The 16,349-nt window shown below is 31.9% G+C and overlaps 2 protein-coding genes across 13 annotated transcripts in view; both read left to right on the plus strand.

Moving 5' to 3' along the window:
• The first annotated feature begins 516 nt into the window (after positions 1-516).
• Positions 517-2,513, plus strand: LOC132907150 (superoxide dismutase [Mn], mitochondrial). The gene is made up of 3 exons (XM_060959944.1): positions 517-759; positions 1,634-1,923; positions 2,003-2,513. Exons 1-3 carry the CDS (start codon positions 722-724, stop codon positions 2,329-2,331), a joined length of 657 nt encoding a protein of 218 aa, XP_060815927.1. The 5' UTR covers positions 517-721; the 3' UTR covers positions 2,332-2,513.
• Positions 2,514-2,822: 309 nt separating this feature from the next.
• LOC132907144 (kinesin-like protein unc-104) overlaps positions 2,823-16,349 on the plus strand; it is a 35,463-nt gene continuing 21,936 nt past the window's right edge. For 6 of the 12 annotated variants that reach the window (XM_060959927.1, XM_060959928.1, XM_060959929.1 and 3 more), the window contains exon 1: positions 10,812-11,229. The gene's annotated coding sequence lies outside the window, so the exon portion shown is untranslated. Of the gene's footprint in view, positions 3,047-10,810; positions 11,230-16,349 lie in introns of those variants that run through there. The other 6 variants (XM_060959920.1, XM_060959924.1, XM_060959922.1 and 3 more) reach the window with 2 other exon arrangements.

Genomic DNA, 16,349 nt, shown 5'->3' on the forward strand with positions numbered 1-16,349 from the left:
AATTCATTTGTAATTTTGGTATGTAATGTTTAGTTTGGATTTTGAATAGGGTATATCTATTGTATTTGGAGTATAATTTTTGGAAACTTATCTATAATTAAAATATAATTTGTGGATAATTCAATTCAAATATATCTATAACAAAAACGATTATTATTGTATAATATGTAATTTATCAATTAAAGATTACCTTTCAACACAAAAATAATTATTTATGATAATTGTAAGGTAAAACGTCATTTCTTTTATTCATCAACTTTTACAGTTATGAAAATTGGAAATTAAAAACATCTAATTAAAATAAAATTGAAACCGCAAAACCTGTAGCTTTGTAACACAAAAGCTGTATTTGTTCCTAATTTTATACGAAATATTTTTAAATAATTAATATAAACTTCGAGAAGATGTTTATCAAGATGAAAAAAATATTTTTTAAAGGTTAGTCATTTTTTAATTATAATATTATATCATCTAAATATGTAGATATTGTCTAATTAGGGGAAAATTAGTAATGGAGCTACTGTCAGTGGAAAAAACTGTGACGTAATATCTGATATTTGTATAGCTGGTGTGGTAGTAGAGTTCGAGCCATTTCCCGGCATACTCCGGCATTAAGATTTCTGCAACTGTTGCGACAAGTCTGTGATCAACGGTTACTTCTGCACTTCACATTTTCTGATATTAGTTTATAAAAACAAGTTGATTCGTCACAGTTTCAATAATGTTTGCAGCAAGACGTGCTCTGTTTTCCAATACAATGTAAGTCTATCTTACTTTTTATTTATAATTGACATTCGCATAGTTGATATTATATAATTTCTAACCTGTCATTCTTCCTACTTTTTGTCATTAGTATTAGACCTTTTATTCATAAGAATTGTGTTTATTGATATTGTATATATATGCATAATTGTATAAAAGATTAACATTTGTACTTTAAAATATAATTACGAAAATAGTATCAAAATTTGGAATGAACTATATTTAATATAAATTGATTTCTTTTCACTTGAATATATAATTTATATATGGTCATTTATATAATTTAAGTTCCAAATTGAAATTTATTTTACAATAATTGATAGTTAAATGACAAATTATTACTGATATTCAGCTATACGTATTGAATGCATCTATCAAATTTGAAAATATTGAACCAAATTACAAAAGGCAAAGGTATATTTTAAAAAGATATATTTAGACATTGTCAAAGTGTTGAAATTAACTATATATACAAAAAATCAATATCAATTTGGTTTGACCTTTGGCATGTAGATACATGTTAGATAAATACTTTGTCAATGTGATATATGAATATCATTATATTTGTAGTCCATGTACATCATACATGTATGAAGTAAATTTTATTTAAATTTGAAATGCAAAAAATAAAAAGAATATACATGATAAAAAATAATAACAAAAAATAAACAACATATGACAAGATAATATTCATATTATCAATGAAAACAAAGTTCATATTTTGTAGATATGATATTTTTAAACATAAAAGTTAAATATATAATTTATACTCTATTTTTTTAACTAATACATATTATTCTTAATTCTACAATATATATTGTGCAAATTTCTAGATAAAATAAAAATTCTATTATGTATCTTTCACTTTTAGCAAAGACACATTTGTGAGAACAAAACATTCACTACCTGAATTACCCTATGATTACAAGGCTTTGGAACCTATCATCTGCGCTGAAATTATGCAACTGCATCATTCAAAGCATCATGCGACATATGTTAACAATTTAAACGTTGCCGAAGAGAAAATGAAAGAAGCTGTTGCCAAAGGTGATGTTAATACGCAAATTGCATTGGGTCCAGCTATTAAATTCAATGGAGGAGGTCACTTAAATCACTCAATTTTCTGGTGTAACCTTTCACCAAATGGCGGTAAACCAGATGGTAAATATTGTTTTACTGCATAAGATAGATATTCTGTAATAAAATCAAATACAAATTAATTAAATATCTTTTTTATCAGCTGCACTCCTCAAACAGATTGAGAAGGACTTTGGTAGTATGGAAGAGATGAAAAAGCGGTTATCTGAGAGTACTGTTGCTATCCAAGGTTCAGGTTGGGGTTGGCTTGGATATTGTCCAAAAGCAAAATCTTTAAGGATAGCTACTTGTGCTAACCAAGATCCTCTCCAAGCTACAACTGGTTTGATACCACTTTTTGGTATCGATGTTTGGGAACACGCATACTATTTACAATATAAGAATGTTCGACCTGATTACGTTAAAGCTATCTTTGATATAGTGAACTGGAATGACGTGAATAGCCGCTACAACAATGCTCAGAAATGTTAGAGTGAAGGGAAATATGATAGTGTCGAAAATGATTTTTACATAGTATGAACCTTTTTTGAGAATCAATTTCGTATTCTCTCTCTTCTTGTTTGTCTTTAGAAGACATTTATGATTTTATATAAATCTGTTTCGTATATATTGTACACATATAGTAATAAATGGTAATGAAATTTGCCAGAGAAGTTATTGTTGGTTTAAAATCAGATAAAAGAAATATCTTACTAATTATATTATTTCATAAAGATTATTTTTCTTTCTTAAAAATATAAAATATATTTTCAAATGTTAAACCGATATTCTTAAATTAATAAAAGAATCATCTTTTACACATCAAGAACGATTTGAAAAACTTTCGCGCTCAAATCGAATCGCGCTATTCAAGTTATCATATATCGATAACCATCGCGGTCATTTCCGTTTTCATCTGGCATAATATCAATGAGCAGTGTGAATTGGAAATTTCGTATGAAACGTCGCGCTATTTCGCTAGGAGAAAACAGACATCAGCGCCACACAGTTAATAAGCTGCACAAGCGAGTGCCGAGAAAGAAGAAAAAGACGCCTAACTCGCGCCTTTGATAATCGATCGGTTAGAGTTGAATTGCTTTGCGTCGCGTCGCGTCGCGTCCACGCCGTGTCTCGAGGAACATCGCGGAACTAGAACCAGTATGGCCGGAGGTCCTCAGCTGTTTTCACGTCACTGCCTACGTATCTGGTAAGTCGAAAACATTCTTGTCATTTTAACCACTTGTACTAATAGCACATTTGTTATGAATGCACGAACGCGTTGCTATTATTGTAGGTATCGTAAACTCGTTTGTGCACAATACATCATCTATTATAAATCCTCGAATGCCGTTTGCGCCGCAAATTAATTTCCTGTTTGCTTTGTCAATCTGGAGTACACAGTAGATACGTACAACTTTAGTCAGACAGATCAGTTTTAAACCATCGCGACATTGTATTCTTTATTCTGTTTCATAGTTAGTTCATTAGCATGGTTAGTTTGACTTTATACGATGACAATTCGTAAATGCACTACATATATAAAATATAAAAAATCGTTCGAAGAATTTTGATCGATTATTATTAGGTATAAAAATTCCACGTTCCTTGGGTCATTTCCGACATAATCGGGTTTTCCTATTGTTAAAAAATTTTAATTTGAAGAAAATATGAAAGAATCATTGTTAATACGCGTGATTTTTTAAAACTTCAAAAATCCTTTTGTTTGTCAAAACGAGCGCTAAATTAGAAATAAAATAAATTAGACATAAAAATTCGAAGACTAGGGCTTAAATGTAAGTAATTTGAACATTTCAAGTATAATTTTTTTCGAAATATTTCCTTGTAAATGAGTATCTGAAGAAACGATTTTGATGGATACTTGACATTTTTTACACGTTCTATAATATATTTCTATGTTATGTCAAGGAGGGTTTGAAAAAAGAAAGTTCTCATCTGTATTTGCTCTTAACGTGTGCTCGTATGTGTATTTGCATAAAGATTGAACGATATGCGATATATAAAGATAAGTGCATGTATGTATCGTATCTATGTAGTTAATTCTAAGATCAATGAATCGAGGAGTACGTTCGCAGCATGTTTCGAATGATTCATTATGTTAGTGCATATCAGAAGTGTTAATTATGATCGAAGGGGGCGCTTTCGTCTTAGTGAACGCGCGTGGAATCGACTCGTTCCTGCCACAAGGTTTTTGTTGGTAAAATACGAAGCCACCCGATGGTACACATTTACACAAATACGTTCGAGTCGCAGATCGTTACTGAAGAAAATTATACCGCGCTTCTAGGATTAGGATTTTTTCAAAATTAGGGTATGCAGGTGCAACGTTGCGGAAGGTTGATGCTGAAAAGATCGGGGCACAAACTAAATCTTTGTGCTGATCTAAGTTCATTAGGGATACGTTCATAGAAATTGACTATCAAATTTGTTGTGAATAAGAACGCTGTTTTGATTCAGTGATCGGGCCAATACGAACTTAACAAATTTAAACAAAGTTTTAAATAGAAATCTTTATATTTTTCGAAATTATTTTAATCTTTTTAGCAGTTAAAAATATTATATACTTCAAGATAATGGAAGGACTTATATTTAATGTAGGAAAAGAGAAAAAATAAAGAAATTTTTCTGATCTGTATTTGAAAAGTGTAATGTTTTTGCCCTTCATTTGTTTAAATAAGTAATAGTTTAATAAGTTGAATATGATCGATGGAAATTATTTGTGAAAAGCGGTACTATGAATAGAAGTGTCAAGTATCTACTTTGATTCAATATCTTTGAAAATTATTCTTCTTTTCTCGGAACTTTGCACATTTCAGTAAATCTTGACATGTATAATTTTAACAGAATATTAATTATGAAGTTTCGTTGAACATGACGACATCTATGTGTTATAATCTACTCTTCTATTAATCTTAATATACATTAATATAAAAATGTTAAATGATATTTATTATAAAGTTAATAGTGTTTAGAATATCGTAAATCAAAAAATTATGATATTAAAAACGAAACAACATATATTTATCAAAATTGGTATTACGAATTTGGTAGAATATATTTCATAATTATTATGTTACTTATTATATAACATTATTAATCCATCTATTTTTCATGATATAAAATAAAATGCAAAATGTAATTAATTATAAATAATAAACATCCAAATTATAATTACAAGTGACATAATATTAGGAAATTTAGAGGAAAATTTATCATTTTTGTGACAGTGGCCAAATGTCCCAGTCACGTTCCTGGAACGAAATCTCATGAAATATGAACATGCGTCAATGGTACTACCTATATATAACTTACTCACGATGCAATATTACGGAAAAACAATTTTATCGAAATATAATAATATTTGATTCAGTACAGCCTGTTAACGTAAGATAGCATTTGTTGTCGATAAAGATATATGTATTCATCAAGATATTTATTTAATATCTTTTCAATTTTATCATTTTGGCAAATAACTCATGTCAGTAGCCACCAGTTATGTTAAAAAAAGAAAAAATGATAGACAGAACATTTTAGGTAAGAAGGGCAAATTAATAATTTGCCTACTTTACCCATAAAAGTATCGCTCCTTTTTAGAGGTGGATTCCTAATTAGGATGTACAGTTATAATCTAAAATCATGAATAATTATACACAACACTAAGTATATGATAATCGGGTTTCTAAAATTTTCCAATAACATTAATAATTCATCTACGGCATTTATGAAACTATTACAGTTTCAGAAGTGGCTTCTATAGTTAGGAATTGCAATTATATAATCTAAGATCATAAATGAATATTTCTAAATTTTTCTAATAATATTAACATAACAGCGAAACTATTATGCTTTGGGAAGTAACTTTCGTGGTTTTAAGGTTTAGTTATAATCTAAAATTATGAATGAGTAAACACAATAATAGATATGCAGTAACCGAGAGTCTCTAACTTTTAACAATATTGATAATTTGGTTACTATATTGACTAAACGGTTGCTGTCTTTAGGGGTGGCTTTCGTGATTAGGGGGTTGTAACAAAAGTTGGATTAGATTTTTGAGTGAGCAAAAACAGGCGGTTAGATACGTATTCGCATGTGGTTGAAATAAAGATACGTGGGTGCTATTGCCGACATCGTTGGATATCTTTACTTATTGATTGCTCCGTAGAAATTGGCCGGCGCCGCCCGCGTCGCATCGGTCGATCGTCGGGTTGCAGGCTGACGTCATCCGTGCCTCTACGCCTATTGATTTTCTCCTCTAGGCGCGATGTGATTGGTCCATAAACGGAGAAAGCGGGCATGCACGACCCTGGACCACGATGTCGATCGGCGCCCGCGCACTCTACATCGCTAACTAAGGGTCGCCATATTGCTTCCTACCACCTACTACCGTGTATCACTGGTTTCGATACTACTTCACTTTCGAGGGCAAATTCTTATCCAGCAACCATGTGCGCATACCTTCGTCGACTTAGATCGATCATCCGAAAATATTTTTAATCATAGATTCGTTGTCATACCCTTGAAAGTTTATTCAGAAAATTCGAATGATCTAACTATTTCTTACTTTTCGTGGAAAAATTATTTCACATAAATGTATCTAAGACACGCTGAATTTGGAATAAGGTGCACCAAGATAGGTCTCTTGATAATTTCTTGCAGCCGTTTTTCGTTTACGAATGGGATTCGGTTTATTGCCTGCTTCTTTTGATAAATGAAGCATTTCCTTGAAATGCTTTTCATCAAATAGTGGCTTCACTTCTTCGATTTGTCTGCCTATTTTGGCATAAAAAATAAGAGGAATATATAGGATTTCTACTTTAAATTTGATTTGTTGATTTGGACAAAAATAGGCTTCTGTGATATATTTGAAAAACGTTCCCATGTCGTGCTTTTATTTTATAAATCTAACAAGAAGAATAACGTATAACAGTCCAGTGAAATAGTTTAACCAGCAGCTGCAAAAATAGTTTAAAGCATAATACAAAAAGCTTACCAAATGATAATTAAATAATAATACGTGTATATTTATTACAAAATGAAGATTTTGTTTACTCTGTTTTTGATGGAAAAGTGATGTTAAATGGAATTTTGCATCGTTGGGAATATGGTTTACTCTAATCACTTGAAAGTAACTCACACCTGATATGGCATCGCAGTAATTCTTTGAAACCAAACAATTCGTGTCGCTACTGATAATCAGGACTGATGCTTTTACGATCAATTTATCTTAATTACAAGAGCTGTCCCTCACAATAGGCGTGGGATTATACACGGGGAAAATTAGGGCAATTGCATTGAAAAAAATGCGTCACCCTGGACTTATTATTTTTCATTTTATTTCGGTATTAATTCATATTCATAATTATCCTATATCTTCGAGTAACGCGGTGTCGTAACGAGTAATTAGTATGAATAGTTGCACGGTTCTTCCTGGCAATAAATTATGGAAAATTATCTAGCGAACCTATCATTACGTTAAATAAATTGCGAGGGAACTTTGCTGCGCAGAAGTGCAATTTAGAAGGAAATTGGTGTGCAGGCCCAGTGGAATAATTTAAAGTGATGTCAGAAAATTTGATTTGTTTAACCGTTTTAGCAATGAATTTTTTGTACGTGCCTTGCAAGAAAAAATTATTTATCTATTAATTATTAACACATAATTTCCTGGATTTGTTCTGTAAAGAAGACATGATACAATATAGATAATAGAAAATAGGTATATTTATTATTTAGTTAATTAATAATTGATTAAAGTACAATGTTGCGTATATGTAATATCTAGAGATGACCTTTTTGATTCTACTATTTTTTTAACAGGATCTTTAAAATTCTTGCTTACGTATAATATTTCTTGTGACCCTGCTGCGTTCTTTGAGCCATTTTCGATTATACGTTTCTATCCTTAATAAATTTCTTAAATTTGAAGAGTAGATAAAATAATCGTTGTATGATCTTTCAATTTTTTGCTAGAGATTTTGTTACAACACTAAACTTCCTTCCTTATTTTTTGTTAAAACGGGGACGTGATTCAGGCACAAAAATTCGAAGATCATGACAGGACTAGAAAAACTACGTAAAATATAACGACTAAGGATCAGTTCAACGTCGAACGGAACGGAAATCTGACGAGCAGTTTATAAAAGCGTGGGTTTGGGCTGTTAACTACGCACGTATCCTGACGTCATTGATGTGTATGACTCATTTGGCGAAGAATTCTGTTTCATGAAAACATTCTCACTTCTTATGGTATATCTCGTATTCAACGCGAGATTAATGCTTCTAACTTTAGAAATAAAAAAATAATAATTTAAATATCTTTTATCAACTTTTGCATGAACTGGTAGAGATATTTATGAAAAAAAGATAACGCACATATGTATCTGGTAGCATAATCTATTGATACATGTGAGATATCAACTATTGCATTTCATTGGAAATAGATTTAATCTTATTGGGAAATATTGACAGATTTTCTGTAGTCTGTTAACATCTCTGTTTACACAATCTGTTGTATATGTAGACACCACAGATATCCTAACGAGGGATGGGTGTGCGACCTTTGTTTCTCCGAGCAACCCCTATACCTGTCGCATCTTTAGTGTTATAGTATACATATAGTAACCAGCCGGACAGAATCTTTCGCCTACTCAAACGGAATGACCATATTTAGCAAGCAGGTATTATGTAAAACACGACATGCATTGATTTGTGAATAATAGGAAAGAAAGAATCAGACTAGTTATTTCGAATCTTTCAATACGTCTTGAGACTTATTGCGCAGAATACACTGCATCTCGTATATTTCCTATTGAAATATTATAATCTGTTATCTACCGTAACTTAACTAAAACTTAGTTTATAAAAAGCGCAATACGATCTTCTTCGAACAAGAAGCTTAACATGATGAGAATTAAATGTTTCACCGCTATCAAAGCGATATCGTTAATTTATTTTTTCACCGATTAAATTTACATTCCACTCCATATTTTATACTTACGGTCCTATTATCTATATATCTCTTACACTCAGCCTACGCAATAAACCTGAAGACGTAAAAAGTTTCTCCGAGGACGTTCTTGAAAAAATGGCCAGTGGCGTTTTCTTGATGTCATTTAATGACCATTGCTGTAAAACGTCATGTTTTACAAGTTTCTGCTACGGATTGTTAAATATATCATCGAATCATATACTACACGTGACTTGAAACGTATTTTCGTTATTCTTGATTTCCGTCTTATTTCGATTCATTCAATCTCCCTGATTTTACTTCTGCTAAACATTTAGGTTGCCGATGTATTAATTCTTTACAACATTAGTTGTAAAAGAACCACTGAATCAATTTTACGTAACGTCTGATCGAGCCCCTGTAATCGTTTTATGAGACTCATTAGATGTGGCTTCTCTAACTTGTACTTGGCTTTAAACCGTACACGGTTTAATTGTTGACCAATACTACTTGAATCGAGTTAATTTCTAGGATAATAGCTTCTTTTATCGAATTATGCGACTTAACTCATAACAAAACCACCTTTGTTTATGCTTGTTCTTTTTCAGAAAGCAATAAAGTCTAGCATATATAATACGTATTTAATACGCTTTAGTTATTTCAAAGAAAACATTCATCATATTACATAATTGTTCTGACTGTAATTCTGTAATTTTGTAGTAAGAGTAAATTTGTAATACCCAGGATGGATATTGGATGCGTCAACAAAGCTTCATTTTCAATTTAAAAATCGCATTAAGGCACGGAGATTGCAATTTTACGTCAGCAGGGTCTTCGGTTGTATCCGGACTACCCCAAGCACGTCTACGGGGAAAGCTCAGTCCTGAACCCTTTCGCGTGGCCAGGTGATCGTTGAAAAATATTGGCTCGCCGACGATCCGAACAGAATAAGCGTAGAAGAGAACAAATTTATCGAATCGATAAGAACTTATATAAACACCGATGAGATGAGAGCGTTTTCCAAAATGGACGACGAATTTGTAACAATGAATGCCAGCTCGAATAAAGCTATGATCGATAGTTTCAATTAGAACTGTTGCGCAGACGTCTTTTGTTAAAACATAACGTTGTTGGTGTGTGAGTATTTATGTGTAAGTATTTCGATAAAGAGAAATAGAATTTATATATAGAAAGGAAGAAAGGGGACGAGAAATAGTTATAAAGTGTAGCTGTATAACTTGTCTTTTTAATTTTGTAGTTTTACAATAGTGTATAGATTTCTTAATACTTTGTTATTGCTGTACAGTCGAGTAAATAGTTTTTAGTTGAGATAAAGGAAATACGAATTTCTTTTTATTATTTTATTAATATGAAATAATTTAGAGCGCAATTGCAACGAATAATCCCATGTATGTACGCGGACCGTACCCTATATTTGTTTTTATGAGGCACTCGAAAGTATTTGCTAAGAACTCCAAAACCACGTACGAAGCATTTGCTCATAAAAATAGACTATGATTTTACTCCAGAGAAATGCAATTACATTCTACAGCCGCATCGTTGGAGGCATGAAAAAAAGCGAGATCACAAAAAATCAGATATCATCGTTACGATCACTAAATCATTTCATCTTAATCGTGTATGACTCACCCTACGTATAAATTAAAAAGGGAAAAGGTGAACCAAAGTGGTAATTGCACATGAAGTTCTTAGAAGTACCACTGCCTAAAAGACCCAGGTACTCAAGAGATCTGGAAGTTTTTCGCTGCAAAAGTCATCTTATTAAATAGAACGGCTTAAAATTCGAGCCATTGCCCGGAGAAGAGAAGAAAGACTAAAAAAGGTTAACCAAAAGAAATAAATTAGAATCGAGGCGACCCGAAGGGCTTAAAGGACACATGGGTAGGGATAACTATCAGGTGACCGACCGGCAGATGGCGCCGACGCGGTAACTCGGCCATCAGCTAATGGAAGCCGCGGGGGTAAGTGCGCAAGCGCTCCGAATCAGTTCGTCACTCGACGACCGACCGCCGACCGGAGGTGTCGTAGTTACTCGTTGTGGTGCAGCAGGGTGGTTCAAATAGTAAAGTGAGTGTATGTGTGTGTGGGTGTGCGCGCGTACACGCTCAATCGTGAGCGATACGTGGATGAATACATTATAATGTCCGCGTACGTGTCCGTTAAGAGTTTTGAGGATCATCCAAGCATAACCAGTGCACCGACATAATAGTGACCGTCAACTGTGAGGCTCGTTGAGTGTTGTTTCATCGTTTCCCATCGTTTCTCAAGGTTTCATTTCCAGTGTCGCATCAGCGACTGTCATCATCGCTATCGTCCGAATCAAGGGTGAACCTGAACGTTTAACGCCCGAATTCATTTTAAGAAAACGAACGACAGATTGAGCTTGGTTATTGAACAGGGAGTCGAAGGTAAGAACCGTAGAAACGTCTTCGCTACAACGATCGATCGCGAAAATCTATGTATACGCGATGGATGTTCTTTCACCTACGCCCGTCTCGCTTCTCGCGACACTTTTCTACTACTGTTTTATCGATTATACCGTGTCAGTTTGAGCTCGCACATCAAAGATATGCGGGGAATATATTGAGAATATTTGCTGGTAAAAGAGGTTACACATTATACTTGGTTTTGGTAAATGAGTCCTGTCAACAGTCGCTCGACGACATTTTGTATACATCGCTCACAATATACCCTTCAGACCGTGCATACGTATCGGTAGTTTGCTTGAATTGTGGTACAAATAGGAAAAATATATATATTTTCCAGAATAATTTGCAGTGGAAAATTATTAATCACTCAACTATTTGTACAGAAGATTATTTTTTGCTTTTACAATTTAGTTACTAATCTATAGATTTTCAGGCTTCTAAGAAAATATTGTTTTTATTGCTCATTACTCGAAAAAAATTTTAAATACTCTTTTGAATTATAATATTACTCTTCCCAAATAATTCTATTGGAAAATTTTTGATATTTTTATTCTGGTAAATAGCTCACTCTTGAAATTCATTTTTCCAAATACTTCAAAAGTAACAATCTTTTCTAATTTGTTACGCTTTTAGCAATCCAACGATAATTTGTACATTTAAACCCCTGTACGTATGCTACATGGTGCAACGACTGTGCACTCGAATCGAATGGTGGGTCATACCATCGATAATCATCACTGTAGCACGAATCGAAATACATTCAATTGTCATAAACAAATTACACGATATTTCACTAAATACGTCAAAACGTCAATTTTAGATATTGACTAAACGTATCGAAAATGGAAAAATTCATTTATACTTGTATAGATTATTGAGGTTACGTTGGGTGGGGAACGATATTTATCCAATTGGAAATCGAAATAGATATTGAAAATGGATATTACGTCAATTATATTCGAATCGATGATAGATCGAGTTATAAGAGATTTAAGAATCAATTAATAGAAAATTGAAATTTGGTTGGTTAGAGTCACCGTGTAACTCGAACTCGGTTGCTGTTATCGATTATGTGGTGGCTATGTTTTTACGTTCATCTCAAGAATGTACTCGCACACGAAGCGGTATACGTTTCCATGAAATCGCAGTATGTACTCCATTTCCTGCTATACATATCATTCAATTCGGTTTTTATATTCTTTTTCGATTTTTTCTTCTCTAATCATAAAATTATAAATTAAATAGAAAATGAATATAAGAAAAGACTTCCAGTCTAATAATATACATATATGTATAAAGTTAACCTTAAAAAAGGTTAAAAAGGATAATACGAAGTCAAGCGATTTCAGATAAAATTAAGGACGAATTATTAACATTAAATGAATACATGTTAGTTTTAAAAATAGCTATTGTATTTATCTTATTTCTTCTTCTTTTTTTTCTCGTATTTCAGTTTAATCTAAATTTAGTCGAGTAAGTCTACAATAATATAGATTTAGATCTATTTTTGTGTTATAACGTGTCAATCGATAACCGAGCAAAGAAGCGTAATGTTAATTACTAACCTGCTGACTGTTGCGTTTCAGTCTATGAGCGGAGATGAAATTTTCTTGCTGATACCTTCTACCAACTTTTACATTCATACGAAACACCACAATACGATTGTACCGAAATTACGTATTTACGGACGTGCAATATATATACTTCTACCTTTCAGATATTATTGATATTCCTTTAACAAAAAGATCTGCCTTATTGTATGTTGCAATAACGGAGAATATTCAGTGGAATATTGAACTGATAGCGATGGCTCTTTTTTCACCAGTGGTGCTATACGCTGCACAGAATAATTACTGGACCGTTTATTCAAGTGACTTGGATTCTTAACAAATAAAATAAAAAAATTAAAATGCCTTATATAAATTAATATTTTTTATTTTACGCGGTGAATAAGATACATTTTTATAAATAGATGGGTGATTTTGTAATTAAATAGGATGGTAGGTTTTAGGGATAATTTTATCTCTTTGGGAATGAATTTTATAAATTTATTAAAGTCAGAGAGAGATCATTAGTTTTTGTTTTTCAAAAAAAGGTAATATACATCGTCTTTTTGTAGTTAAAGTGTCCTACTTAGCATTTCTCCATTTTTCAAGATGTGAAATATTTGAATTTCTCCATAGTTTTTATCTATTAAATAAAGTTATTTTATACAGGCTATTTATATATATATTTTTTTAGTTGAATAAAGAGTAATAAAGATGGTACTATGAAAGTAATAAAAATTCTGTTTTCTTCCGTTCCCAACTGATAGAACGTCCTTAACTAAGGAAGCTAATACACATACATATGCCATTATATGCAAAGGTTAACTATTTTAGTTTAACCAGAAACATTTCGTACAAGATATACTTCTTATTAACAATATTTTTTCGTATATGCATAATATGTGACAGTATCCTTCAAGAAGTTAAATATTAATATTTTCATGATTTTCAGAACGTTTAATCTTTCTCTGATTTTTAGTCATGCAATTAAACCCATAAAAACGGGTTACAGAGAAACGTGCTCCTACAGCAAGTACGACGATTTAAATTGTAGCTTATAAAATCGAATGGATGAGATCAGTGCTTGTTCAGACTCTGCAAGTGATTCGTGTCACTGCGTAGTCAGTCAACGGTTGCAGTCTTTTTCAATACCCGGCCGTGACTATCGGTTGATCGATAGCGATGATATTGTTATTCTCGTATCAAGGATACTCGTGTTATCAGATATTTGATCCATTATATTATAAGCATTCAGATTTAAGAAATCATTTTTCTAAATCATCATGTCGCGTTTACAGCCGTGCGGTGTACCCGTTTCATTTAAGCGATGTTTTAAGCTCGAACCAGCATAGCTGCTTGCTTGCATTTCTAAATGGCGCAGTAATTATCGAAGTCAAAGTGCGTCACGAGATTTAAATACGTTTAGAAAAATAAAACCTTTGAAACCTGGAATTAAACATTGAGATTTTTTTAATCCGAGTTCTTGTAATTTCAACGTACGAATTTAGAATTTTTAAAATTGAAAACTGATAGGTAACGTATATATTTCATTAATTGATATATATATATATTTACTTTTATTTTTATGATGAAAATTTGAGTTTGTTTTAATAAATTCATTTACGAGAATGTCGAGATTTTTCTGTTTACAAAAACGAATTACCATCATGTATCACTGACGTAATTTAAAACCTTACATGGAATTGCGTCACCTCGGAGAGATTTTTCTTCGATTGAAACATCACTATCGTTTATCCTTCGCGTGAGATAACAGCAGAAGAAACTCGCATAGGAAATTTTGCTTGAAAAAATTCTTCGACGTTTCTTGCTCCTCTGATACTGTGTAATTTCTTTCTTACGAATAAAATTTAGTTTTATTTCATATCATCTCACTTAAAAACAAGAAGGCTAGAATGATTTAAACAGCGCATTAAAGATTATTTTTCTTTATTATGTTTTACTAGATAGATTAAGAGTTCACTAGATTGATTAACTTTATTGTACGGATTTCAAAGAAGTAACTTCTTGCTTTAAAGCAAACCAATTACTCAGAGAGAATATTTTAAAAATGGATCACAATATTCAGTCGTTAGTACCACGCTTGTATCAGGACCATCTCCTTTCGTTGTTTTTCCAATTCATCTGATCAATCTTTCATTTTTTCGTGGGAAGATCATAAAATAAGCATCTTTGATGTCGTATCAAGTGGTAATAATACGTTTACTGGCGACGATAATTGTATCTACCATTCATCGTGATTGAATTACAGGAGAAGGCACTTTGCTCAGGAGCAACTTCTGCAATTTCTTTGCTTTGAATGCATCGTATCGATCCTTGGATGCAATGATTCAAACTGTTGTTCCGCTTCGTTTCATAAAGAAAGGAACCTAGCCTGACTATTCTATTGTTGGAATAACGACATAGTTTCAGAATTTTCTTTGTGTTTTAATTTTTGCTACAGTACACGAATTTTTATTTTTAAATCAAACGAAAAGATTTTTAACATTTTAATAAAATCATACATTAAAATCGCAGTATACAATATTTAATAGAATTTATATCCAACATTAAAACTATCTTCATATCTTTTAGTAACATTTATTAGCCAATTTAAATTTGAATACCCTTGAAAATTAGTTTTATCATCCTCGCTATGATAAGCATAGGGTTGGAATTTAATCTTAATGATGTAGTTATAAATATAACTTATATTCGTGCCCTTGAGGTAGAAGTTACACGTTCACTTAATTTCCACGGATAGTTGATCAGGGAGATAAAACTGGTTATATAGATTCTAATGATTTTGAGAACTAATCTTGTACCTAATATGGATTTTTCTGTGCAGCTGAATAGACAAGAGAATATCGATATGTTCGCAGTAGAATGGGTCAGCCATTGATGAGGGACTATATGTACATACTACATCATATAGTTAGCTAAAAATATGCTTTCCCTGGTTTTGAACACATTTTATTCCTCATTGCACAAACTAATAAATTATATTACATAAAAAAACATCAGAAACATTAATTCGTGAAATTAACAAACGCGCTTAACAATTGCTTAAATTATCGGTTTTTACATCTTTTTATATAGAAAGATATTTATAATCTATGATACATTTACGTCATTGATATCTAACTACTTTAATATTGATAAGAATCATATGCATTATGAAAGTTATTGTATATTATTTGAATATATTTTGTATTTTAAATGTAAAATGAAAAGTTTGTTTTGTAATGTTTCTAGTAAAAAAAGTCAAAAGCAGTGTTTCTAGTAAAAATTCAAGCTATCCCAACACAGTTAGTTATGTCTAAAATTGGCATAGTATGCACTGTGATACAGACCAATCTGACATCAATGTACAGCAATACACTTCAAAATTGCTATTAAATCTACTGAACAAAAGCAAGTATTGAATATTTCTTATTTTAAATAGAGTCTTGAAACTTTATTTGGTATCATGGATATTCATACTGAGCTTCTTTTTCAGCGATTATAAAAGTTAATCGGATTTATGAATAAATGATAGTCTGTTCTCTTCTTTTG

The sequence above is a fragment of the Bombus pascuorum genome, chromosome 5 (assembly GCF_905332965.1).
Source record: "Bombus pascuorum chromosome 5, iyBomPasc1.1, whole genome shotgun sequence".
Taxonomy (NCBI): domain Eukaryota; kingdom Metazoa; phylum Arthropoda; class Insecta; order Hymenoptera; family Apidae; genus Bombus; species Bombus pascuorum.

Excerpts from the sequence above, each read along its gene's own strand:
- LOC132907150 (XM_060959944.1), top strand. The coding sequence starts at position 722 with ATGTTTGCAGCAAGACGTGCTCTGTTTTCCAATACAAT. Across the intron at positions 760-1,633 it reads GCTCTGTTTTCCAATACAAT|CAAAGACACATTTGTGAGAA; the intron begins GTAAGTCTATCT and ends TTTCACTTTTAG. Across the intron at positions 1,924-2,002 it reads AAATGGCGGTAAACCAGATG|CTGCACTCCTCAAACAGATT; the intron begins GTAAATATTGTT and ends CTTTTTTATCAG.